Source organism: Pogona vitticeps, chromosome 1, assembly GCF_051106095.1.
Source record: "Pogona vitticeps strain Pit_001003342236 chromosome 1, PviZW2.1, whole genome shotgun sequence".
NCBI lineage: Eukaryota > Metazoa > Chordata > Lepidosauria > Squamata > Agamidae > Pogona > Pogona vitticeps.
The window spans coordinates 284,271,137-284,297,161 of NC_135783.1; the positions used below are offsets into that span (position 1 = coordinate 284,271,137).

General features: G+C 41.3%; 1 protein-coding gene across 1 annotated transcript; it reads left to right on the forward strand.

Annotated features, from left to right (window-relative positions):
- The first annotated feature begins 1,561 nt into the window (after positions 1-1,561).
- LOC140707508 (uncharacterized) lies at positions 1,562-8,803 on the forward strand. Its single transcript, XM_073001211.2, has 2 exons — positions 1,562-3,519; positions 7,026-8,803. Exons 1-2 carry the CDS (start codon positions 3,024-3,026, stop codon positions 7,634-7,636), a joined length of 1,107 nt encoding a protein of 368 aa, XP_072857312.2. The 5' UTR covers positions 1,562-3,023; the 3' UTR covers positions 7,637-8,803.
- Positions 8,804-26,025: the final 17,222 nt, after the last annotated feature.

Genomic DNA, 26,025 nt, shown 5'->3' on the forward strand with positions numbered 1-26,025 from the left:
AAGACCCATCTTAAAACTTGGATGTTTAAGCAGGCTTTCCCTCCAGATAATACTTAATCTCTTCTTCTTTAATCTATTTTTTGTTATATTGCCATCTTGAAAAATATGTCTATTGTTTATTGTTGGCTGCCTATTGTTATTGTTGAGTATATTGGTTTTTTGTTATATGTACATTTTACTGTCTTTTTATATGTCTGGAAGCCACCTAGAGTGGTCATTTTGAACAGATAGGTGGGGTATGTATAAATAAATAAATAAATAAATAAATAAATAAATAAATAAATAAATAAATAAATAAATAAATAAATAAATAATATAACTTTGAAAGATGAGTGGGTGGACATAGACCTGATTTTGTGGATTATATTCTGGCATTGTTTAATACCATTAATAGCATTTCCTATTAATGGAAAGGGCAAATGTATCATCTGGGTCTGCTATAAGGCCTGTTTCCTGTATCAGTATCTTTGCCACTAGGCTTGCTGTTGTAGGTAAGCTTTTTTCTTTTTTTAGGTTGGACAACTGATTGTATACAAGTATAGAATATCGAGCTGGAGCCTCGAAAAGAGATGTGATTGTCCAGAATAATCATGTAGACCATGGACATTGCATTAGAGTGATTTCAGGTGGGAGCTGTAGGTTACAACTAGAGATGGGTACGAACTACCCAAATGGCTTAGTTCATGATTCGTGGAAGTCCATGAACCACAAGCCACCAATTTACATTTTTTTTTCCTGAACAAACCACAATTTAGGGGGATATTTTCTCTTTTTAAAGGAAAAAAATGCAACAAACAATAACTTGGCTGCCTCCCCACCACCACAGCCTGGCCCCCTTCCCACTGCCCCATTGCCTCCCTACCTGTTCCTGCTGTTGCCTCCTCTTCCGCCACTGTTGCCACCATATTGAGAGCCAATGGCCTTTATGCCTGTCCCTGCCTCTCAGCTGGTAGGTGGGGGACATGTGCAGATGTTCCCCAGCTGGCTTACAAGCTGGCCAGCAACAACAACAAGAACAACAATAAAAGTTTGTTTTTTTTAATTACCAAGCGTAGCAGCCGACGAGGGGCCATTTGCACAAATCCCCAACTCTCAGCTGGGGAGGCGGAGACATGCAAGATGGCTCTTGGCTGACTGAGAAGCTAGTTAACTAAAAATAAATTTAAAAATTATGATTAGGATTATTGCTGTTGTTATTAATAGTTAGCAGGCCTGTCTGCCATTGGGAGGGGTGCAGCTGTGCATGTCCCCACCTCTCAGCTGGGACACAGAGACATGTGCAGATGGCCCCCTGCATATTTTTTAATATACAATTCAGACAAAGGCAGTACAGGTGTGATAGATATATATTATAGCTTGTATTTTACAAATTCTGTTCTTCCAAAGAAATAGTTTCCTTTTGTTTGCTTCCAGAGACAAACAGAACAAATAGCAACTCTAGTATAAATGTTACATCAGGGACAATTTATGCCAAAAAAATTGTAGGTAAACGCATGCCAGAAAATATTAGCAGAAATAAAAAGACCAAAAGGGGAAAGACCTATTAAAAGAAATGGGCGCGCGATGAGAGCCGGTCCCGGCTTCGGAAGAAGCGGCGCGTTTTGCTCCCCCCGGCGCCGAAGGGACGGGACAGCATGGTGGGGTCACGTGGGGCTCAGGGCGCGAATCGGCGCTACTTAAGGCAGCGCCGGGGCGCCACGTGAGCCTCTTTCGCTTCGGCAGCCGGGAGGAGAGCAGATCGGAGGACTCCGTTGTTTTTTTTTTCTCTCTCTCTCTCTCTCTTCTCCTGCCTTGGAGGACGACGGGGGGGGCGAGTGGTTTTGGCCGCAGAAGCAGCGAAGAGACAGTGAGGAAGGAGGTTTGGAGGGAGACCGGAGGAAGCGGGGAGGCGGCGGCGCCGCCGCGCGCGAGGCGCCCCGCGCTGGGCGGGGACCCGACAGTCAGCTGGGAAGCACTTCCCTCCCTTCCCGCTCTTCTCCGGTTCTTCCTGGCGGTCGCTGTGGGGCTTTCAAGCTGCCTTTTTTCAGGCAGGAGGTTTGGAGGTTGAAGAGGGGCTTTGGGAGCCTGCCTAGGGACTGCACCCCCCACCCCACCCCCTCGTAAAGGACTGTCTTAAACGAGGCTGAGGTTAGCTAAGTGAATAAGAAGCTGGCCGAATAAGAAGCTAACTTCAGCCTTGTCTGTCTTAATAGCTCAGGGATTAGGTCTCTACAGCACTGTCCCTCTTGGAGCTGCTGAATAGCTCAGCAAGCTAAGGCTTCTAATTGCTGATTTGTAGGCTGGGGTTCGATTCCCACTGTCTCTTTTTGTGTCAAGCTCTTCCTTATACAGAGTCAGAGACTGGGAGTCAATTCCTCATTGTTCCTTTTGGAGAGGGGTTGGACTCAATTATCAGAGGGTCCCTCGCTGTTAAAGGTTAAGAAAGAAAGGAAAAGAGAAAATTATTTTAATAAGGGATCAGCAGCTGAGCAGCTCAATGGTTTAGGCTTCTGGCTGCGAAGCTGGAGTTAGGAAGTTGGTTCCCTCCTGGGTCTGGTCAAGGGGGGATGGATTGAATGATCCAGTGGGGCTTTTACAGCTCTCCTTGATTCGGTTATTATTGTGAGGTTAATTTTTTTTTTTTTTTTTTTTGAGTCACTAGGTACTTTAGGTTGGCCAGTGGCACTTTCATTATTGGGGTAGAGTGAATGAGGGGTCCCAGTGTTTGCTGTTACATAGTTTGGTAGGGAGTTAGGAGAGTGGGGGTCTTATTGGGCCTGCTACCTTTCTCTTTACGTTGCTCTTTCGTTTAAGTTGGGGGAGGGAAATCCCCCTACCCGGCAGCTTTCCCCCATCTAACCCACTACCAAGTTGCTGAGCGGCAGCCATTTTGGGGCCGGCCGCATGGTCTGACTGGCGGCGGCCATTTTGGATCCTTTAGTTTCACTTTAAAAAATAAAAATAAAAAATAAAAAAGGGGGGTGGAGAAGTGGTCCCTTAACAGAGACTTTGGTAGTTTAAGGGAGGTAAGAAATATTAGCAACATGCCACCTAAAAAAGGAAATGGTAACAGGAAGGGGAAGAACCCTGTTAAGAAGCAAGTGGTGGTGCAGCAGCCCACTGAGCTATCTTCTTCGGATGATGAATCATGGGCTCTGCTACAGGAATTGCATGCTAAGGTGGCGAATATGGAGGCGAGGAGGTTTGAGAGGCAGGTAGATAGGAGTAAGGATATCACACCTCGTAGGTCTCCTAGGGAGTCGAAAGGAAAGCGTAAGGGCGAACTGAGGGCTCTTACTTCGGAATTAATGCGACGCTTTGATGTTTTGGAGTCCGAACAGGGTCGGAAGTCTCCCGGGTGTGCAGGTGATCGAAGCACGGTAGCAGAGGCGACTGAAAGGGTAGGGCGTAAGCACCGACGGGTTGAGGCGGCGGAGGAGGCTGATCCTGGTGAAGGAACTGCGAATGAAGGCTGTCATTACGAGGATCCGTACGCGGATATGCCAAGGGAGGTTGAAGTCGCTGGGAATGGGCGACGCGGTGAGTATGATGCATCACACAACATGACAGGAATAGGGGGACAATGGCCTTGGTCTGTGGGCCCACAGCAGCAGGCAAGTTTGCCTGGCATGGGCACTTCACCTCCTTGGGCATGGTCAAGTGGTTTTTGGCCAATGATGGCACCCCCATGGTTTGGATGGGGTATGCCGACGGCGAGTACAGACAAACCAGGGCATAGTCAAGATAGTACACAGCCTGGCACATCACAGCACCCCTCGGTACCTGACACAGGGTATAATACGGCGCCATTCGCGGCTACGCCTTATACCGACTACAGTTCTCCGCTAGGCGATCATTTGACGCCAGCGGTTAAGGAGCGAATATGGAAAGGAGATTATGTGGATTTTTATCAATTATTGAACAGGGAATATGAAGTGCAGGAACTGGACAAAGATGACAAAGAGGTTAAGGAAAAGATTAGGCGCAAGAGACCGGACAGGAATTGGACCAATTGGGTTACTGGATTTACGATTTACGCCGGTGTGTTAGTGAAGATGCAGCCATGGAAGGCCTCCGCGATGTTCCAGTACTATGACATATTAAGGAGAGCAAAAGCGGAGTTTGAGGGCCAGGCATGGCTACGATATGATGAAGCATTCCGTATGCGGAGTGCGATTCGACCTGAACTTCGATGGGATGAGGTTCATCCGGGGCTTTGGCTCCAACATATGTCACCGGCAAAAACTAATTTAGGGGATAGATTTGATTGTGGCCACCTTAATGTCAAAGCTTCCGCAAGTTATAATACCCGCCAGGGGGCGGGGCAGGCGGTTCAACCCCGGCTGCCCTGTTACGACTTTAATAACAGGGGAGTGTGTACCAAGTCCCCTTGCAGATTTAAACACGAATGCATCACATGCGGGGGACGGCACCCAAAATCTAATTGTTTCAAGTCCGGCGGACAGCGTCAAGCCAAACTCGGGGGATCCAGTAAGAAGCCAGAAGGGGGTGGGGGTGCTCCTGGAAAGGGGACCAACACCAATTGACATAGACATTTTAGAGAGCGGTCTATTGGGATATCCTAGGAGGGAAGATGCGGTTTATTTGAGTTTAGGTTTTCGTTATGGATTTCGGATTCCGGCTTTGGGCACTCGGCGTGCATTTTTTGCCCGGAATCTGAAATCTATTCAGGGTATGGAAGATTTAGTGTTAAAAAAGATTAATAAAGAAGTTACAGAAGGTCGAGTGGCGGGGCCTTTTGCCACGCCTCCATTAGATGATCTTAGGGTGTCTCCGTTAGGGATCGTTCCCAAAAAGACTCCCGGGGAATTTAGGTTAATACACCATTTGTCTTTTCCTGAGGGTGAGTCGGTAAATGACGCCATCCCAGAGGAACTTTGTTCAGTTAGGTATACGTCTTTTGATGAGGCGGTCAAAATGGTTAGGGCTTGTGGGATTAACGCTGAATTAGCTAAGGCAGATGTAAAATCGGCATTCCGAATTCTTCCCGTTCACCCGGCAGATTTTAATTTGCTGGGTTTTCAGTTTCAAGGACAGTATTATGTAGACAGGGCCCTCCCCATGGGATGCTCGATTTCTTGTTCTGCCTTTGAGAAATTTAGTACCTTTATTGAGTGGCTGTTGCGGCAGAAGACGGGCTGTGCGTCGACAGCACACTATTTGGATGACTTCCTTTTTTGCGGAAGTGCGAATTCAGGAAATTGTCAAAGGCTGTTAGTTACGTTTAGGGATTTGGCAGCTGAGTTAGGGCTTCCTCTAGCAGAGGAAAAGACAGAGGGGCCGGCCACAACCTTGACCTTTTTAGGGATAGAACTGGACACGACACAACAATCTTCACGGCTGCCTCAGGACAAATTGACCAACCTTAAGGGCATGCTCACACATTTGAGAGGAAGGAAGAAGGTGACTTTAAAGGAGTTACAACAGTTGGTTGGTCATTTGAACTTTGCCTGCAAGGTGGTAGCGCCAGGGAGAGCGTTTGTGAGGCGCCTTTCCAGAGCCATGTCGGGATTGCACAAACCGTTTCATAAGACGAGGATGACCAGTGGTATGAGGAACGATTTAAGGGTTTGGGAGAGTTTTTTGAATCAGTTTAATGGCATTTCTTTTTGGAGGTCGGACATTAACCTGAAGGCGGATGTCCAGGTAAATTCGGATGCTGCGGGGGCATTGGGTTTTGGAATTTATTTTAGAGGCAGGTGGTGTGCAGGGGTTTGGCCGGATGAGTGGCACCAACAGGGTATCACACGGGACCTAACATTTTTGGAGTTCTTTCCAATAGTAGGTGCCCTTTGGATCTGGGCGCAGGATTGGTCCAACTCGGTGGTACGCTTTTGGTGCGACAATCAGGCTGTGGTTCATATCATTAATAACTTGTCATCGCGTTCTGAGAGGGTAATGGAGTTAGTTAGGGCATTTACATTACGGGCATTACAGTTTAATGTTGTGTTCCATGCATGCCATGTGCCAGGACTTGATAATCAGATAGCCGATGCTCTCTCGCGCCAACAGATCCAGCGTTTCCGGGAATTGGCACCGGAGGCCAGGGATGTGCCAGAGGTGCTCCCGGAGGAGGTCTGGCAGATTGGCGTGAGGAAGCGTCGCGGGCAATAGGTATGGCTCTGGCCCAGAAAACACGCAAGAAGTATGACAGGGTAGTAGGGGAGTTTTTTACGTTCCGCAGGGCCACGGAGTTAGATCAGGTATGGCCGATTCCGGTGGAACATTTGCAACAGTTTATCGTGGCCTTGCATAGGAAGGGCCTGGCTCCGGGTACCATACAAGGTAAGCTGGCGGCTTTAGGCTTCCATGCAAGAGCACAGGGACTTAAGGACAATTCAGGTGATTTTAGGATCAAGAAAATGGTAGAGGGATGGCTACGAGAGAGGGGACGGCTGAGGGATGGTAGGACTCCCATTTCCCCAGGGATATTGGAAGGTTTGGCGAAGTTATGGGGAGAAATTTGCAGGGATGACTATGAGATAGCGCTTTTTCATGCAGCGGCGGTGATAGCCTTTTTTGGGGCTATGAGGATTAGCGAATTGGTAGCATTGAGTAAGACCGATGTGTCGGGAAGGGCATTACAGTGGGGAGATGTGTCACTACAAAAAGGGCGAGTCATTTGCTGTATTAGAAGATCTAAAACTGATCAATTAGGCAAGGGCCGGCAGGTAGCTTTGGGAACTTGCAGTGTAAGGAAGATATGCCCGGTGCGGGCTATAGGCCAGTTTATGCATTTTAGAGGCAGTGAGAAGGGGTATTTCTTTCGGCATAGGGATGGATCCCCTCTTACAAAATACCAATTTTGGAAGCTGACGGACATGGCTCTGGAAAGGTTAGGGGTTAAGAATTTGAGGTTTGGCACACATTCTTTTCGAATAGGGGCTGCATCCACGACAGCATCTATGGGTTATGGGGTTGAGAGAATAAAGCAGTTGGGACGTTGGTCATCGGGGTGCTACAGCAAATACATTAGACACTTGCCTAACGTGTAGGGAGGGGCTGTTTTTTCTTTTGTCTTTCAGGAGGTGAGATGCGGGAGACGCGTAAGAAGATTATGATTGTGGGACACAGCTACATCTTTTGGGCTGCCCGCTATGCAGCTAATTCCCACTGGGGGAGCGATTTGGGGCTTGGAGCCCAAGCTTCTATATCCTGGAAGGGCAGGCGCGGCATGCGTTGGATCCAATTGGGGAGGGTGACTGCATTTGGCAGTTCACCCCCCGACATTTTGTTAATTCATCTGGGGGGTAATGATTTGCCCCAAGTGCCTGGTAAGGCGCTTATTTTGGATATCCTCCGGGATCTTGCGAGGCTACATGCCTCTTACCCGCTTATGCGGATTTGTTGGTCGACAATTGTTCCCCGCCGGGTTTGGCGTGGAGCATTGAATGTTGATCGAATAAATTATGCCCGGCGGCTGGTCAACAGAGAAGTTTGCCGAGGTATCTGCACAGGCGGCCTTGGAGCTGTGATTGGACATCACAGTATCCGGCCTGCCAATCTTGAGTGCTTTCGTAATGATGGAGTCCACCTGTCTGTCACGGGTTTGGACAAATTTTTGGATGACTTGAGAGGGGGCCTGCTTGTTGAATTGGGTGTCCTTGGTGGGCACATGGGACATAGCGGATGCTAGTCCTCATGTTGTGGCGGGTAGTGCGGGAATAACGAGTCGTCACGGTGTCTCCCTTTGGTAAATTCATATTACAAACAGCGCATTGGTTCTGACAGCTTCTGCGGATCGTGCGATCACAGGGCTGAAGGCAACTGATGCGCTGGAACACTTTCGGACCAATAGTCATCTTATACGATGGCTGGAGGTCCGGGTGTCTTATTAGGCTTTACAGGTTCCTTCGGTCGGTAGACAGATGGCACCTGGGGCCTGGGACTCGCCCATTGACATATTATGAATATTGGGGTTATTTCCCGCACTCCCGCAGGCCCCCTCTAATGTTGATCTAATTGTTATTGGTTTATATTTGGCTAAAAATAATTGGCTTTAATAAAGTGTGGCCCATATTTAAATCCAAATGCTTGGTGTCTCGTGCCTTTATTCGGGGCTTGGGGGAGCAAATGGGCGCGCGATGAGAGCCGGTCCCGGCTTCGGAAGAAGCGGCGCGTTTTGCTCCCCCCGGCGCCGAAGGGACGGGACAGCATGGTGGGGTCACGTGGGGCTCAGGGCGCGAATCGGCGCTACTTAAGGCAGCGCCGGGGCGCCACGTGAGCCTCTTTCGCTTCGGCACCCGCCCGCCCACCCGATATTTCTAGTGTGTTCTGGGTCGCCTGTTTTGGGGCCGGATAGGAATTTTTGACCTCTATCCTGATTGGCTGCTGGATGGGGGGATTTTTCGCCTATCCCACACTGGAAATGGGTTGCTTGGGCATTGGATGGCGGTTTCTTCAGTTTATTTGGTCACACTGGCGGGTAGTGCGGGAATAACGAGTCGTCACGGTGTCTCCCTTTGGTAAATTCATATTACAAACAGCGCATTGGTTCTGACAGCTTCTGCGGATCGTGCGATCACAGGGCTGAAGGCAACTGATGCGCTGGAACACTTTCGGACCAATAGTCATCTTATACGATGGCTGGAGGTCCGGGTGTCTTATTAGGCTTTACAGGTTCCTTCGGTCGGTAGACAGATGGCACCTGGGGCCTGGGACTCGCCCATTGACATATTATGAATATTGGGGTTATTTCCCGCACTCCCGCAGGCCCCCTCTAATGTTGATCTAATTGTTATTGGTTTATATTTGGCTAAAAATAATTGGCTTTAATAAAGTGTGGCCCATATTTAAATCCAAATGCTTGGTGTCTCGTGCCTTTATTCGGGGCTTGGGGGAGCAAAAGCCATGAATGCCCCTCTCTTTGTCATGTAAATTAAAAGTTCTCTTTAAAATGGGAACACCTCTATGACAAGATGCAAAAGCGCTCTGACACATCAACCCGCTTCGGCTTTAATAAACCAATCTCCGCAGAGGATCTGAAAGGAAAACAAAGTATAACCCACCATGCAATCTGTTCTCACCTTTGATACTTTGTTCAGCACCACAATTCACTGTTGTCACTGTTCTTGTTTTTAAAACACAAATCTTGTACCAGTTGCCCTTAGTAAGAGCAAGCTACAGCTTGGATTCTAAGTTGTTCCTCTGTCTCCATAAGAGATAACTAATTTCCACATTTCTTTTCCAGTGTCCTGCACTGTATCACAAACATTTTATGGTGTCCCACCCCTTGAGAAGAGGGGAAGTGGATTCAGCAACATGGGGTTGGCCAGAAATCTTGGTTCTGTGAACATGTGCCTTTTCCACAAGGGAAATTAGAAATTAATCCAATAGTAGGCAATGTGGTGCTCTTCAGGAATATTTGTCTACGTCTCTAGTCAGCTGCTGCATTCTTGAAGTAATAAAAGCATCAAATACAGATAATCCATCCAGCCTTAAGCTTAACAAGATAATAATTATGTGTTATCAAGTCTGTTCTAAATTATAGCAACCCTTTCCAGAGTTTTCCAAGTATAGATTAGACGGAAGTAGTTTGCCACTCCCTTTTTCTGGGGTACTCATGATCTGGTCAAGCCTGCCCAAGATTATACAGGTTGTCTTTTCTACCAGGAGACACAGTGAGGAAATGAACTCCCAACCTCTCGATCTGCAGACAGATATCCAGCTCACCAAACTATCCAGCAAACAGTCCTAATCTTCAGTTCAAACTACACAGCAGGTTACATTGCTGTTTGTTTGGGATGGCCAGTTTATCCAAACAACAGGAAAACTTGCATGGAGTCCCCCAGAGATGGGGACTCCAGCTGCAGGACATTGCCCAGCTGTATTTAAGTTGCACCAATGGCTTAACTTTAACTCAACTCATTTTTTCACCCAATGATTTGAACTCAACTTGCAACTCGGAACCAACCCATCCCTCCCTTTTTTTTTTCTGGGGAAAAAAAAGCTTATTTTTAACAGGAACTCAGACTTGGGGCTCGGTACCAAAGACTTGGATTCAGACTTGAGACTTGGACCCAAAGACAGGCCAACATCTGAGGCACAGTCCCTCATGTTTCACTGCCCTTTCCCTAATGAGATACACAGAAATTGAAACTTTTACTCTGTTCACTTATTTGGAGCAACAGAAACTGGGTGGAGGTGGAAAAAATATTGTGGACAGACACAGTTGCTTCCTGCCATGACTTTCCATATGATCTTAGTATGTGACTAGCATGTGGTGGATGAGGAATATACAAAAATGGTTGTTGACTCCTCACTGAGGTGGCAGGTGTGTGCAAACCCAACAGGAGGTCAGGTAGTGTGCTGTCTCCCTTCTATGAAGATCCAGGATGCAACAGAAATGTTTATCAAAATGCATGAAGCTTATTGACCATTATTTAATTCTTCAAAACTCTTTTGGTTTATAAAAGTGGGACACTGTGCTTCTGTATTTGTGATTCAGAATGCCAGGAAACGGCCCAATATTGCTGCACAATATCATGCCTACATTGCCCACAGAAAAAGAATATGGCAAGCTTTGCATAATAAAGGGCAGCCCGAATGCTGACAGCACCTGTGGCAATAGTCAAGATGATCTACCTTCTTGAGCTCACTGTCATCCACACTTGTTGAAAAACAGCCCTCATTGCTTTGTGCTTGAAAGAAAAGTGGTTAGGTGATGGAAAACTTCAGTGGATCCAAAACACCACGGCCAGATTGTTAACTGGGGCTGGTTACAGGGGTCACATAAGCCCTTTGTTATAGCAGCTCTACCAGCTGCTGATCCATTTCCATCAGAGTTCAAAGTTAGTCTATACAGCCGTAAATGGCTTGGGTGCAAGCTATTTCAAGGACTTTGCCTCCCTTTATGAGTTGCCTGAGTGTTAAGATCATGGGGAAGGCTTTCTCTCTGCCCCAACATCCTCACAGGCGTGCTTAGTGGTGATATGGTAGGGCACTTTATTTGCTGCTAGTCCCATACTCTGGAACTCCCTGTTATGGAAAGGCAGCTTCACAAGACCATTTCTATCCTTCTGCAAGCAGGCAAATACCTTTCTTTGCAGCCAGGCTTTTCCTTAGTGACAGCCTGTTTAGGAGAGATTTAAAATGAGATAGTTTACATCTTGTTGCTTCTAGAAGTAAAGGTAAAGTTTCCCCTTGACATTTTTAGTCCAATCGTGTCCGACTCTAGGGGGCGGTGCTCATCCCATTTTTCAAGCCATAGAGCCAGTGCTTGTCCAAAGACAGTTTCCGTTGTCATGTGGCCATTATTTATTTATTTATTTATTTATTTATTTATTTATTTATTTATTTATTTATTTATTTATTTATTTATTTATTTATTTATTTATTTATTTATTTTATTTTATTTTATTTTATTTGTATCCCACCCATATGGTTTATGCGACCACTCTGAGCGGCTGACTAGCATGACTAGGGAATGCTGTTTTACCTTCCCACCAAGGTGATACCTATTTATCTACTCGTATTTACATGCTTTCGAACTGCTAGGTTGGCGAGGAGCTGAGTTTTAATAATGCTTCACCTAACATTCTTAAGATGTGGTTATTAATTCATTTAATTTGTAAATAATTCACTATTTTTAGCTTTAATATGGTGTTTTTCTGATGTAAGTCACCTTGGATCCTTTCTTAGAGAAAGACAGGGTAAAATATTTTAAATAAATGAATAAGGAATCAGCTTCTAGGATTTTTGCTTGCTTGGTTCATCTTTGTGAATGGTAGTGAGCACAAGAGGATGTCCTACAGACCATCTTGACTGTTGACCAGAGTGTTGTTGACATTCAGGCTCTCCTTTGCCATTTAAAAGCTTGGCATTCTTTGTCCTGCTGGCAATACAGACACAATATTGTGCATGAATATTGGGTCATTTCCTAGCATTTTGAACCATGGCTACAGAAGCACAATACTCACATTCACTAATTGGGCTTTGTCTTTTTCTCTTCTTCTAAGAATTGAATAGGTTTAGGGCTACTTATTTTAGTGCTAGGGTTTATTCTAGATGAAGCGAAAATATACCATTGATACAGATATTAGGCTAAGCAAACATTTTAACTCTCATATTCACACTGTATATTTCAGAATAACTGAAACAGAAACACTTGCCAAAATACTGTCAAGAACGTCACCATGTGGATTGAGTTATCACTTCTCAGGACTGTTACAGGGGCCTGAGCTAAGATTTTCTGTCATTTATCTCAGTGGTTCTTAACCTTTTTGAAAGAAATGCCCCCTTGAGCCATTGAGGAAGTTAACATCGCCACCCCTCCCCGCGGTGATGATATCTTATTTATTTATTTATTTATTTATTTATTTATTTATTTATTTATTTATTTATTTATTTATTTAAGACACTTAAATGCAATGACCCCTGAAAACAAAATTCAATTCCAAGAAAATGAAATGCCCCCCCAAAAGTAACATTTAATGATTTAGTTTCAAGCGAATTTTAAGATGCAAAAAGAAATATAAAAAGGGCATAAAAGCAAACTGCAATGCAGGAACTAAAAATTTCAAGACAAAAACTCTGAAACTAAATTAAAATTGGAGGAAAATATAAATTCATGCACATTGTAAAAAGGCTGCAGCCATCTTCACAGGTTTGGCTTGCTCCAGCGCCCCCCTACCGCCCCCCTTCTGCTCCAGTGCCCCCACACCGCCCCTTTTCATTCTACCGCCCCCCTGAAAAATGAAATCGCCCCCTGGGGGGCATTATCGCCCACGTTAAGAACCACTGATTTATCTGAACATAGATTGATTAGTCACTCTGGATTCTTCTTCTGTAGTATATATTCTGGTATTTTTGGCTTTTGACACTAAGAAGACCTTTCTTCAACACTTTCATATATGTGTGATCATTATAATTATTTTATGAATTCTTTATATTGTTTATTTCCATATATGGGGTGTTGATCTTGAGTCAGATGGCTGATTCAACATTGGATGTCAGAGATGCATTAATAGTTTAGACTTCTGAGAACTGACTAACAAAATAAGATTCTCTTTAAGTAATTTATTATGTGTGTTTTTACACTTGTTGGATGCTGTGAGGGCCCACTGCCTGGATTCCCCTCCCTCTCTCCCTCCCTACTGAGGCTGCCCAACTTACTGGCCAGATGAAAGAAGGATGTGCTGCAGTTTCATAGGTGGATGGCGACAGAAGCAAAGGAGGAGGAAGAGGTTTGCCATTTACCCCAGTGGTGGAGAGGCTGGGGTCAAGTGCCTGTAGCCAGTGACATCTGCCAGGCAAGGTCATGGAGTGAGTTCGGAGGGCTTCCTCATCTCTTATCAAAACAATGAGCACAGAGGATTGCCAGATGGAATAGGGACAAGGAACAGTCTTTTTGAGACTGGCAAGAGAGTTGGATAGGATATAAGAAGGGCAAAGGAGAAAGAAAGGGTATGGAATCCAAAGATGGGTAAAAAAGGGTAGATGACATAGATGGAGGTGTAAGGTATGGGAGTAAGTGCACCAAGGAATGAGAATCAACACAGCACTGGCAAATGAGCAACTGGACCAACTGGACACTGCCTGGAGGAAGGTTGTGGGTATATGAGCTAGTGAAGCTCCCCAGGAGGACTGTTGTGGCAACAATGGGTAAGGGTGATACTCCCTCCCCCTCCCTGAAAATATGAGTGGAATGTCTCAGGGAAGGTGAAATGGCATTATTAGAAATAGTCCCTGGACTGTGGTGAGTGTTGGGAAAAGGATGGGGTGGTACCTCTATGAACCTGTAGGATTGTAAGAAGCTGACACTTCTCCAATAAAACCCAGAGTTTCAGCAAATCTTTTCTGGTCTCACAGGACAAGGGTCCCCTCAGATGACATTTTTATTCTTCTCTAAAAGTTGTCAGTGTAATTCAGTCTTTTGAATGAGATAATAATTTTAAAATCAGTAAGTATTTTTTTCTTGTCTGTGTAGACAGTGCTCCATGTTAGATAAACACCTGATTACAAATACATATTCTAATTCATCCTGAGCAAAATCCTATTGTGTAGTTACACCTCTAGATGGCAAATGGTATAATTTGCAATGACTTCTCAATAGCAATTAACAGGTCCCCAGCTTTAATTTCAGGCACATGCCAATCCACCAGGCTGGTGAACACCCAAAAATCCAAGTGAGACTCTTTAATTAGCATCTAGAACCACCACATGTTACATGGCTTGCCTTCCACAGGTGCAACAATGGAACAGGATTTTGGCCATTATTAATTTGGGACGATTCTTTTAACTATACTAGATCTAGCACTACAGCTATCAAATAAATAGCTGTGCTCTTAAGGGGAATAAAATATATGACTTGTGACAATGGCAGTAAAGTCTTGTATTACTTATATTTATACACCAGAAACTTTACCTGTAGCACAGTTTGAGGCAATAATACATACTGATCATTTTGTCAGGTTCTCTGTGTTAAATCGATCAGTCAATCAATAAATCATCTGAAATACCTGTAAACACCTGTTTGAGATGTCAGAGATACTCACTTTTGGGAAAGGAGACCATTATTCTACTATCTATAACTTTAATGCACCTTGCCAAGGACAAAGCAAGGAAGGAAAAAGATTGGCAGACCTGTGCAGGTGGGAAAATCTTCTCTTTGATCTCTTTCCTCCCAAAGGTGATAAAAACAATATTAATTTGCCTTTTGTACTTTACCAGCTGTCAGTGGATTTTTAAGTATTCATGAGTACCAGTGCTCTACATCAGGGATAATACAAGGACCCTCGATTATTTATAACATGAGATGTCAGACTGGAAGCTTTGAGTCAGACGAGTATTTAGATTGTGTTTCAACTCTTATTTAGATTGTGTTTCAATTCTACTTTGCTTTTCTGCTTATTTATTTCTTGGGAAGAAACTGCCATCTACTCATGAAATGAATTTACTGTAGTGAAGCATTTGCTAATCAAAAGGCATTCTTGTTCTGTCTCTCTCTTCTTCATGCCACAATCTTCTCCTTCGTTTGCTTCTCCTTCTTCATTAAACACAGGGGCAACTTCTCTGAGGTATTTCATGTGAGGAAAAATAGATCAAAAGATAATGTCAGATAAAGTATATAATTACCCCATAATTTAAGTGTGTTTGATATATTTTCCTTCCCCTATTTTCTGTATCCACTCTACAGAAGAGTTGCAACTATCTTGTAGACCTTTTCCCTTATGACCTGATTTAGACTGTCTAAACTTTACCTTTACATAACCAGCTAAATAATTCCATTTCTTTTCTATGTCTTTTCGCCTATGATTTATTGCCTAGCAGCAGCACTCCGCTGCTGCAGTCCAAAAAAATAAAGGAAGTAGTGGCATGTTACAATCCTGCAAACCAGCACAATTTGGCTTCCTCTCTTAGCATCCAGGCAAATAAAGCCATATGCTTCCAATTTTAAAGAGAAGACTGGGAAAGATGGGCAAGACCAGATGGGTGGGGTATAAATTAAATAAATAAAAATAAAATTAATAAATAATTTATTTATACCATCTTGTAAATGATGGATTAAATGCAAGAGAAAGTGAAAGTTCAGAACAAAAGACAACAAGGAGAAGGAAAATATTTCGACTGCACAGGTGCAGAAAGATGGGCACTCATCTACACATATGGTTCAGTATTCAATAGTTTATGGTTTCTGGGGCCAGGTACTATGTTTTACATCTCAAGTGACAAAGCAGTAAGTAAGAAGTTGTAGGATAATGTTATCCTTAGTTGCACCAAAACATGTTAATTACATTTGGAAATCACACTGGCAATACTCTAGGAATCCCACAAATAGAGGGCGGCTGGAGAAGAAAGGACACTTACATTTCCAAGGAAAGGGGAAAAATACAATGTGAGAATGATTTGAGGCTGTAGAAATAATGAGGTACTGTATTTGTAAAACAATCCCTTTATTATGTTCCTTAATGGCAATTCATCTTTAAATGCCCCCATAGTCTTAAAGTAACAAACACTTTTTAAAAAAGAAAAATAATTTGAAACACATACAATAGGAAAAGTGTCTACCAAAATACACATGCATACCTATGTGAAAAAACAAACACATTAAAAAACTTCGTAACCTTATATGGTATTTATTCATGGAAGGCTTCGGAGTAACATAATGAAAATGAAATGAACAGATTTTCACATCTCTAATGAAAAGGATGTGTCAACTATGACATCAGGATCAGACTGATGACTAAGGCTGTTAAAGAAGAAGAGAGCTGACCCAATAGAATTGTTGGCCACTCCTGATTTCAATGTTACACATTATTAATTTGCTTGTTTCCTTTGTGTATGTATCTGTGTGGTGGTACTGGACATGGTCATGGTCTGTCTGGACAAAAGTCAGAAAACTCAACATTTGTATCCCTCGATGCTTCACTCAATGAAGTAATTGTCCATAAATACGGTGCTGCACATTTTAGAACCTAGATTAATTAAGAATGGATTCCTTTTAGGGTGAGCTTCAAGTACAACCATGAATAAATTTGCTTCTCCACTAGGAAGGCTAGCCAAGAGAATGATTGTGACTAGAGATGGGGGTATTCATATTTGTGTAAGAATACCCCTGCACAGCTGGACAGCTGGCCACTCAGAAGCCGTGCATCCCCCCTCCTCTTGCCTGGGGTTGGCTAGATGAGCGGAAAGAGAGTGGGGCTCCGAGAGTGATTAGAAGGCTGAGTGGGGCTGCTGCCACTATGGGACACATGAGTGGATGGTCCGGCTCCAGAGGCCAGACCCTCATTAAGTCCAACTGTGCAGGGATATTTGTATTCATATACAAATACCTCCATCTCTAATTGTAACATATACTATCCATGAATATTGTGGCAAGTTCAGTTTGTGGTGTTAAATAGATGGTTCTCAATAACTCTATGTCTTGGTTTCCCAAATCCTGTAGTATTGAAAAAGCAAAGAATGGTTCTGCAGTGTACAGTTGCCTCTGAATCAAAGCTGGATGGAAACAGAAAACAGGATGAGAGAAGACAAGAGAGAAGAGAACTCTCTCTCAGCCACTTAGCTCTTTGGAAGTCTTTTATGTGGCAGTCAGCAGTTGTTGAAGTCACCGCAGGTGGGACTCTCCAAGCGGCCATATGTTACCTACGGAAAAATCCCTCTCACAGCTGGATTCCCCCAGCCTGTTTGGATAATTATGTGATACAGAAGGGCTGTGCCTGGTGATCTCCCAGCTGGAAAAAAGCTAGCTGTAAAATTGAAGTTGAAAATCTTTTCTGGCTCTGAGACGTTGAGAGGTGTACTATCTACCCATTTTAACTATCTACCAATCAGACAAGCTACCTTTGGCAAAGCTATATAAAGATCAGAAAATATACAGAAAAGCCAGAAGTGGAAACAACTGAAGTTTAAAAATGTAGCATGCTAGTGATGTTTTGTGAGTGGTCATTACATATTGATTCAAATGTCCAGTCATTACAGAAAAATAATTTTTAAGAGGATCATTATCCGATGCAGCTGAAAATATAATGCAGCTAATTGTTTGGTGTGGCGGTATAAAAAACAGCTTCATAAAATCCATTTTCTAGAAGGTACAGGAATTATCCATTCAAACTGTCAAGTAGCTCTCCTAAAGTAAAAATAAAGTTAGGCAAAATGTATAGAATCCATCCTCTTTCTTTTTTTCAGTGGAAAAAAATGGATACAAGCTGCACTCAAGACTACAATAGAGGCTTTTACAAGAACAGTGGGCCCTCAGGGACAACTAATGGAATCTTAATATGGCATTGACAAGGACTTCATACAAAGGGATATGACAGCTGGTAAGAAATGGAATATGTGTGAAAGTGAGAAAAAACTTATTTACTAAATAATGCTTCTGCAGAGCTGGACAAATGGTTCTTATATATTCAGGGGCTGCTCATCAATATTTTCTCTCTCCCCCCCGCAAACACAGCTTTAAATATCCATTAAACTCACCAAGTACTTTTCATACCCAATGTTTTACCATTTCCACAGTTATCATAATCTTAGAAACTATTTCTTCCTCCACAGTGGTAACTGCAAATACTCTCACAACTGTGGGAAATTACTGTGGTGGGGAAATGAAAATTTTAAGATAACCATTTCTTTTTCTGGAACTTACCTTCAACCCTTGGTATCTTATGGACCTAAGAGGCCCAGTGAGTGCTGGGAATATTGCTCACTCCCTGCGGGTTTTCTCCATTAAATTCAGTGGAAGAAACAGATCTGGCACACATAGGATCAAAGATCTACATCTTCCATTGGAATAAATGGACTGTCGCAGATTCAATGCAATAGTTTGTCCCAATTAGCATAAATGTACTAAATCAATGGAAGTTACAGAAGTTTTGAATAACCAGAGACATATCACAGTTTTAAGTGATAACTATGGAGCTGAAGCATGTGAAGCATACTTGGCAGTGAGTTTAACAGGATTTTTAAGCCACGGCCTATTGATTTAATGGCTACTCCAGTTGGGACTAACTAACAGCTTTAGTGCTGCATGTGCCATGGAAAATGGCACTGAACTTTACAGAACATTAAGTGATATATTATTTATTTGACAGATCTTTGAATCTTGTCTTCTGTCTGTTAATTGCTGGGGGACAATATACAATAAAGCTATGATAGAAATGAAATGAAACATATACATCTTTGGAAAAAAAACGAACACAGGAGTAAAAATATCACATTCAGTAAAATTAAAGAGCAACATTACTTAAAGAGAGACAGAAGGTAGCATTAGTCACCATTAAAATGTGAACAGAACAGAGTCTTAATGGCTTTACTCTAATTGCCAGTCTGGAGCATAATAAAGAGGAAGCTAATCTAACCTCCCTTAGGAAGAGAGTTCTCAATTTCGGTTCTGCTGCAGAAAAGGTTCTGTCTACTGTATAGTCCCCATCAAACATTTCTAGGTGCTACATACAACAGAACTTCCAATAATAATTGTAAATTCTAGGCAAGTTGATTTGTTTATATATATGCAAGTTAATGATCTGTCAGATTCATTGAATGATGGTTTGCTGAGATACAAAACCATCTCTCAACTGAAACTCCTTGCTATTTTTTTTATTTATTAAAGTCTATCATTACAAGCAGAAGATATGTGATGCAAGCAAACAAATCCATTACCCTTTCCTCTCACTTGATCTGTTTCCCAAAGTCTTTTCTTTGGAAGATGGCCAGGATCATGCATTTAGATTAGTTTATTAACAAGATCATTAATCAGGTATGTTTCAAGTCACTTTGTTGATTTCCAAATCTTTTCTTTTAAATTGACAAGAGTCTAAGGAAACGTTGAACTGAATTTCAAATTTAAGATGTGTTTTTGGTAGACAAATCAGTTCATTCAGCTGAAGAATGCATTCCTTGGTTAATCAAGATTTTGCAGCTTCATGAACTTACAGAAAAAGGCTGATAATATTCCCCCCTTCTTTTTACAGCTCACGATGGAATTTTATATTAATTTTGAAGAATAAATATGCAAATAAATTGCACCACATAGAATATTGCATATTAAGGAATTATGAGCTCAATTTGTTCATCTTTGAGCCTTAAGAGATCTCATTGACTTTACTTGGCTCCACTAGATAAACAAAAAACAAACAAAAAATCATTAATTAAACTATGTTGCTGAGATGCTAGTTCTTTAAAGATTCTGCTGGAGGAGAAGACAGTGTAAATAAAAACAGCAAGTTAAAGAAAGAAGAATAAGTAGAAGAAAGACCTATTACCATGACAACAAAATAAAGGACACGTCTTTCTTCTTTTCAAATTGCCTTAAACTGTCATTTCATTGCAACACTTTGTACTTATGTAAGTTACAGAAAATTAAGAATCAAAACTTTCCTAAGGCGATGAAAATGAGCACAGAGTCTAAGATAGAAGCAAAGCACAATGGTTTGTGTCCTAAATAAGGGGTAAGTGTATATAAAACAATAGTAAAAAGCCAAGATATGTGTACTCAGAGTAGTAATGGCAGGTATTTTTAAGGCAAGCAGTAATACTCCAGTTTAATAAGAAATCTACACATTTTTACTCTACTGAGTTTCTAATCTCTCCAACAGTAAGTTAATTTAGGCACACATTAGCATCATTGTGCAGCAAAAAGCCTGCATAAAAATTTGTAGCATATTTGAGCTATTTCCTAATATGCACAATTTTGTATGCACTTTTCCAAATGGGCATACTTTTGCCCTGATACAGTTGCGTATTCGTGTGTAATTGCTGTACACACACCTTTTTTTGGGGGGGGGGCTTTTCCTTAAAGATACACATTTGGGGGGGGGGCTTTTCCTTAAAGATACACATTTATTTGTGTATCTTTGAGTTGTGATCTGTGAGGCACAATCCTGAGAAATATGTCAAAGAGTAACAGAGATGGCATGAACCTCAGTTCAGAGATTTGTGCCAGTTCATAAGCGCAGCACCACATACATTTCCTTCCCCCACCACCCCAGCTGGATCCCCCAATCATCAGCTGATGCACATTCCTCTCCTCTTTCTCTTTGGCTGTTCAACCAGTCTTTGGCAGGAGCATGGGCTTCCCTGCCCCACCTCCTTGGCTGTTTGCACACTTAGCCGAAGAGGCAGGACAGGCAACCCCATGCTCCTGCTGGGGACTGGTCGAACAGCCAAAGAGGAGGAGGAGAGAAGTGTGTGCTGGTTGGTGAATGGGTTATTGGCCAGGAAGGTGGGGAAAGGAAACATGAAGCACCTGTAGTGCCGCATGTACAAATCGGCACAAACTTCCAAACTGAGGTTCATGTCTATCTTTAGTAAGTAACCATGCTAGTTTCCCCCCCAAGACATCAGGAGGTCCAAAGGTTGCCCAAGTTTAGGCAAATACTCACCTGCTACCTTTTCTGCTGGCAGGTATGCTATGTATTATGTGTATTATTGCAGTCTGCTTCACATCTATCTTCTCAGACAGGAAGACAGCCACTCCCAGCTCTGTCTCAAGAGTATGTCACACATGGTAGGTTTTTCATTTTATAGTAAAAGTCCTCCATAGGGCTGTAATAGCTATAATAGCTATAATAGACTTTGCAGTATAATATACAAAGAGCTTTCAAGTAGTGTTATGCATCCTGAATAAAAGAGTAATTTTTGGTAATATTTTCATTTTGGTCATAACTATTCTCCCAAATGACAATAGTTTCAATTTAAAATATTCCTGCAATTTATCTTTAATATCACTTTTTAATTTCTTAAAATTTTGCTCGTTTAAATTTTGAGTCACTATATTTATACCTAAACATTAAATATAATTACACATTTTAAAACCATATTTATTTATAAATGTTTCTTGTTCATATTTATTGTAATTAAACATCATTATTTCTGTTTTTGCCAGTTAATAGTTAATCCTGTTATTTCCCCAAATATTTGTACATTATTTTTAATTTTATTCATACTTTCTAATGGTTTTTTAATAGTTAATAATGAATCATCAGCAAATACATTAATCTTACTTGTATCAGTTTTACCAAATCCTTTAATTAATTCATCATTTCTTATTGCATTAGCTAACAGTTCTATAACCATACAAAACAATATAGGTGAAAGTGGACAGCCTTGTCTTGTACCTCGGTGTAGAAAAATCTGCTCTGTTAAACTATCATTAACTATTACTTCTGAAGTATTATCTGAATATAATTGACCTATAGCCCCAATAAATCTTCTACCAAATCCCCAACCCTTTATAAGCAGCTTTAATGTTGTCCATTCCACACAATCAAAGGCATTATATATGTCTAGTGATAAAACAGTTGCCTTTGTTTTTCCCCTTTTCTACCTCAATTAGAATATTTTAAATATTGGCAAGGATTAATTAATGGATTTTGTAATCAAGATAAAAAATCATAAATAAATAAAAGATATTGGTATAAGGCTTTAAAAATGGAAGTTTAGGTATTCCTAATATAAAAATTATATAGCAAATTTACTAAGATTTATTGGAGATATTATACATAACAAAGGAAGGTTAATTTGGTGGGGTATGGAATCCTCAGAAATAAATGGGAGTATTGAAAAATATTTGTTTAATGTAGTAAAAAGAAGTACAATAAATCAGGTGAACACCCCTTTTTAAGAAACATGTTAAATGTCTGGAACAGATATAAAAAGAAGTTATGTCCCTTTACTTCACCACAAAAATTAGTAACCAAAGTAGAAAATTTCCAAGCAAACTTGAAGGGTTCAGCTAATTTGTTTAAGGATAAAAAAAGTTGCCAGATTGAAGGATTGGATGATTAAAATGAGATCGAAGGATCAGATTATAATTAAACTTCAAACTGATAAACTATCATGGTATAATTATATCCAATTAGACAGTTGGACAAATGAATGATTGAAGACTAATGGCAAATGTAGAGAATGTACTACGCATGAACAATTTCTATCATCACATAAAGATGTGCAGAAAGATGCTTTGAGGAAGGGAGTAGTAAGTAGAATTTATAACCTAATTTTGGAACAAGAAGAAAAAGAGACTAAAATGGAAGGTTTGAAATCAATTTGGGAACATGATTTAAAAACAGAACTTAAAACAGAGGATTGGACAAAAATTTGGAAGATGAGAGTTTTAAGATTAATGTTGCTAAGAATAAAGGGAAAATATTAAATTAGTTTAAGGTGGTACATGACTCTGGTGAAATTGAACATAATAAATTCAGACTATTCTAAGGCCTGTTGGAAATGTGATTAAGAAATTGGCATGTATTATCATATGTGGTGGGAGTGTAAATTGATTCAGAAGTTTTGGAAATTGATTTTAAAGGAAATATGTGATATATTTGGAAAATATATTGAACTTAATTCTAAAATGGCTTTGCTGTCAATTTTTGTTAAGATAGAACTTGATCATTCCTCAAATTTTATGACAAGTGCTATAATATTAATAGCTAGATTCTGGAAAGATAAAATGATATTAAATTAGAAGATTGGTATAATGAAGTATGGGACATTGCGTTAAATGATAAATTGATTACTGAACTTAAGATGAAAAGAGGGGAAATAAGTTTAAATATTTTTATGCTATGTGGGGTAGATTTATTGAATTTGTATTAGTGAAAGGAAAGGGGAAAGCCTCTAAGCAACAATCAATACAATTTTGGAAAGGAGTTTTGTAATAAAAGTATTGCTCCGAAGGGTCCCGTGGGTGTGGGGGTGCATTGTGTTTTAGATTGTATTAGTAAGCATTTTGTATTCTTGTATTTGTTTTGGACATAAAATAAATAAAAGAAAAATTCAAGGAGTGTTATTCAGCTGCTAAAGTCGGACACACTGTCTCTGTCCAATGTGAGTAAAGCTATAGATTATGGGACCCAAAGGCAGGAGTCCTGCTTTATCATGGCATGGCCATTTAGAGGAAGGGTCAAGCAAAGTCCTAATTAAAGCACTTTAGAACAGGGTTCCACAATAGCTTAGACACAGAGCTTCTATTAACCTTACAGGTTTGTAATTACAGTGGAGTATTACAGAATCTCACTCTGGCCTAAACTGCAGGTACTTTGCCAGAATGCTGCAACAGAGAGACCCTCTTGATAGGAAGTCCATTCTGCCCAATGAGACTTTCCTTGCAGACAGGTACTCTGTTGAGTAGCAACAGGCCATGCCTGTGCTTTCAACCAGCAGTACTTTTGAGGGCTGGGTGGAGGTCTCACTTCTTTATGCAACTTGAGAGTAGGAATCCCTGCCTCTTGAGAAAGAGATGCAGGTATGTTCTCTGCCAGAGCTTCAGGATATTCAGGGGTGATCTGCTTCGAGTGCTATCTGGTTAGGAGACTCAGATCTCTTGGAAAATATCTCTCCAGTAAGCAGGACATGTTATAAAGGAGCAGCATCTCTCGTTCTCTTTTTCTCTTTCTTTGTAACTGTTTGAAGACTTCAGGAACACAGCAGAGAGAAGCACTACATGAAGTTGCCTACAATCCACCTCCCAATGAATGCTAGGCTTGCTTATATCTTTATTTCTAAGTATGTTTAATACATCTTCTCATCATCTCTGCTCTTTCCTCCTGTCTCCCTCTTCTTTTGCTTTATTTCTGATTTTATTTTACCTCTTGATGCTCATTTGGCCTTTGTCTCTGCTGACTCTGATTTCCTCTTATCAGGCAGCAGCTCCCTCTCTCATTTTTGAACAGTTCAGAGCCTGTGTGGAAGAAAGCACAATGTGGAGCTGCCTTGAGATTCTGTAGAAAAGTGACTAAAGCATGCCTCCAACTTTGGCTCTTCTGTTTATTTGGTTTTGTTTGTTTGTTTGTTTGTCACATTTTTATAACCCAGTTAGTGAAAATTCACTAATCAGGGCAGTCTAGGGAATATCTGACATGCAACAGCTCAAGATAATACTGAAGGGTGAATCCATTTTAATAGTTGTAGAATACTGAGGACCTATTCTAAAGACAGACAATTCTCCAGATGCAGCTAATCAACTAAATCCAAATGCAACTTTCTCTATCTGTTTCTCATTTAGACCAAAACCTGGCCTCTGTACTCTCTTCAGACACCAAGGTAGACAAGGCCTGCTTCCCCTGCACTGTACAAAAGATTCTCCCTTTCCCCTCATTTGAGATCAATAGATTGATTGATTGATAGGTAGATACTTGAAGTACGGCACAGAGAGGGTTAACCAAATATCTGTGCTGCAAAGGACAAAACCCTTGTTATTCCAGCAGTGGAAGGGCTGTAGATAGACCTGTAAGTAGCATGGTTCTCTAGAGCACCAAATTTAGCTGTGTCTGGAAAAAAAAAATAGAGGCTTCCTACTTTTCAGGAGACATTCACTCCTGAACAGCCCACCGTACCATTGATAATCATAATTCCTGCCATTAGTGGTTCAATAAGACAGCAATAAAGACATTTGATTAAAATCAATGTAATTTAAAAACCAAATATCAATTTTAAAAACCAAAGCACTCCAAGATCTTTTCATACGTGTGACATATCTCAATTTCAGATGTCTCAGTTTCCTTTTCTTAGACCTTTTGCAGAGACAGATACATACACATGCACATACATCCCCCATATACACTACCTTGGATACAGAAAAGCAGAAAAATTGTCAGGAGGTGAATCAGGCTGTCTCAATGAATCAATACAGAACGCTCTCTGTTTCACATGCATTGTTCTTTCCTGACATGTAATTAAAAAGCACGAGAAGAAATGGTGAAAAAACTTACTAGGACTAAATAGTAATAATAAAAATTGGATGTTGTGTGGTTATAGGGATGTTGAAAAGATGTCTCTGGAATTATGGGCAAAGATAAAAGGAAATCCATGCATCCTAGGATGTAGTTAAACTAAAGAAGGCCTAGATGGTACCTCTAATACCTAGTTTTCCTATTTAAGGAAATCTCATGACCGGCTGGCTGAAATACCAGAGCACAGAGTTAGTTCACTTCATGATTGATGGTGTGTGTGACTGCGCCATCATATATCAAATATCACAGAAAAAGAAATGATTTCATATAATTTAATATGAACTTCTACATAATGCTTTAGATTGGAATTACAGTATTTATCTCCTTTAATCACTTGGTGCTGATGAGGAATTAAGAGGTATATATGACCATCCCATGGAGGCTATCCCAGGAACAAATAAAATAAATTAAAATTGCTGTAAAGTAGTACTGCATGTTATTTCAGATATTGTCCCAGTGTCTGTGCAAATACGGTTTGCCTGCAGATTGAGACTGCATTAAAGAAATGGCTTTATCCATGTGGGGAGCTGCTTGCACAAATTGATCTCCATGTGCTGGCTGTAACTTGGAAGGGAAATGGCCCTTAGGCAAAATGGGTCCCATCCAGAATGACATCGCTCAGAATGGTGCAAAATTGTAGCACACAGTTTCCTCTAATATTAGCTGACAATGAGGATCATTAGTCTTGATGAGAATTTCAATAACATCTTCATTAGAGTAGAAAATTATGTGCCGGAGGTCTGGTGAATTAGTGTATTGGTTCCTTACCCTTCTGTTTAAAACAGTTTATTATCAAAGTAAAACTAGGAAGTATGGAATGGAAAGTAGCAGAGGTAGTCATGGCTTGAGC

Coding starts and splice junctions, on each gene's coding strand:
- LOC140707508 (XM_073001211.2), top strand. CDS start 3,024: ATGCCACCTAAAAAAGGAAATGGTAACAGGAAGGGGAAGAACCCTGTT. Junction 3,520..7,025: donor CGCTGGGAATGGGCGACGCG/GTGAGTATGATG, acceptor TTTGTCTTTCAG/GAGGTGAGATGCGGGAGACG.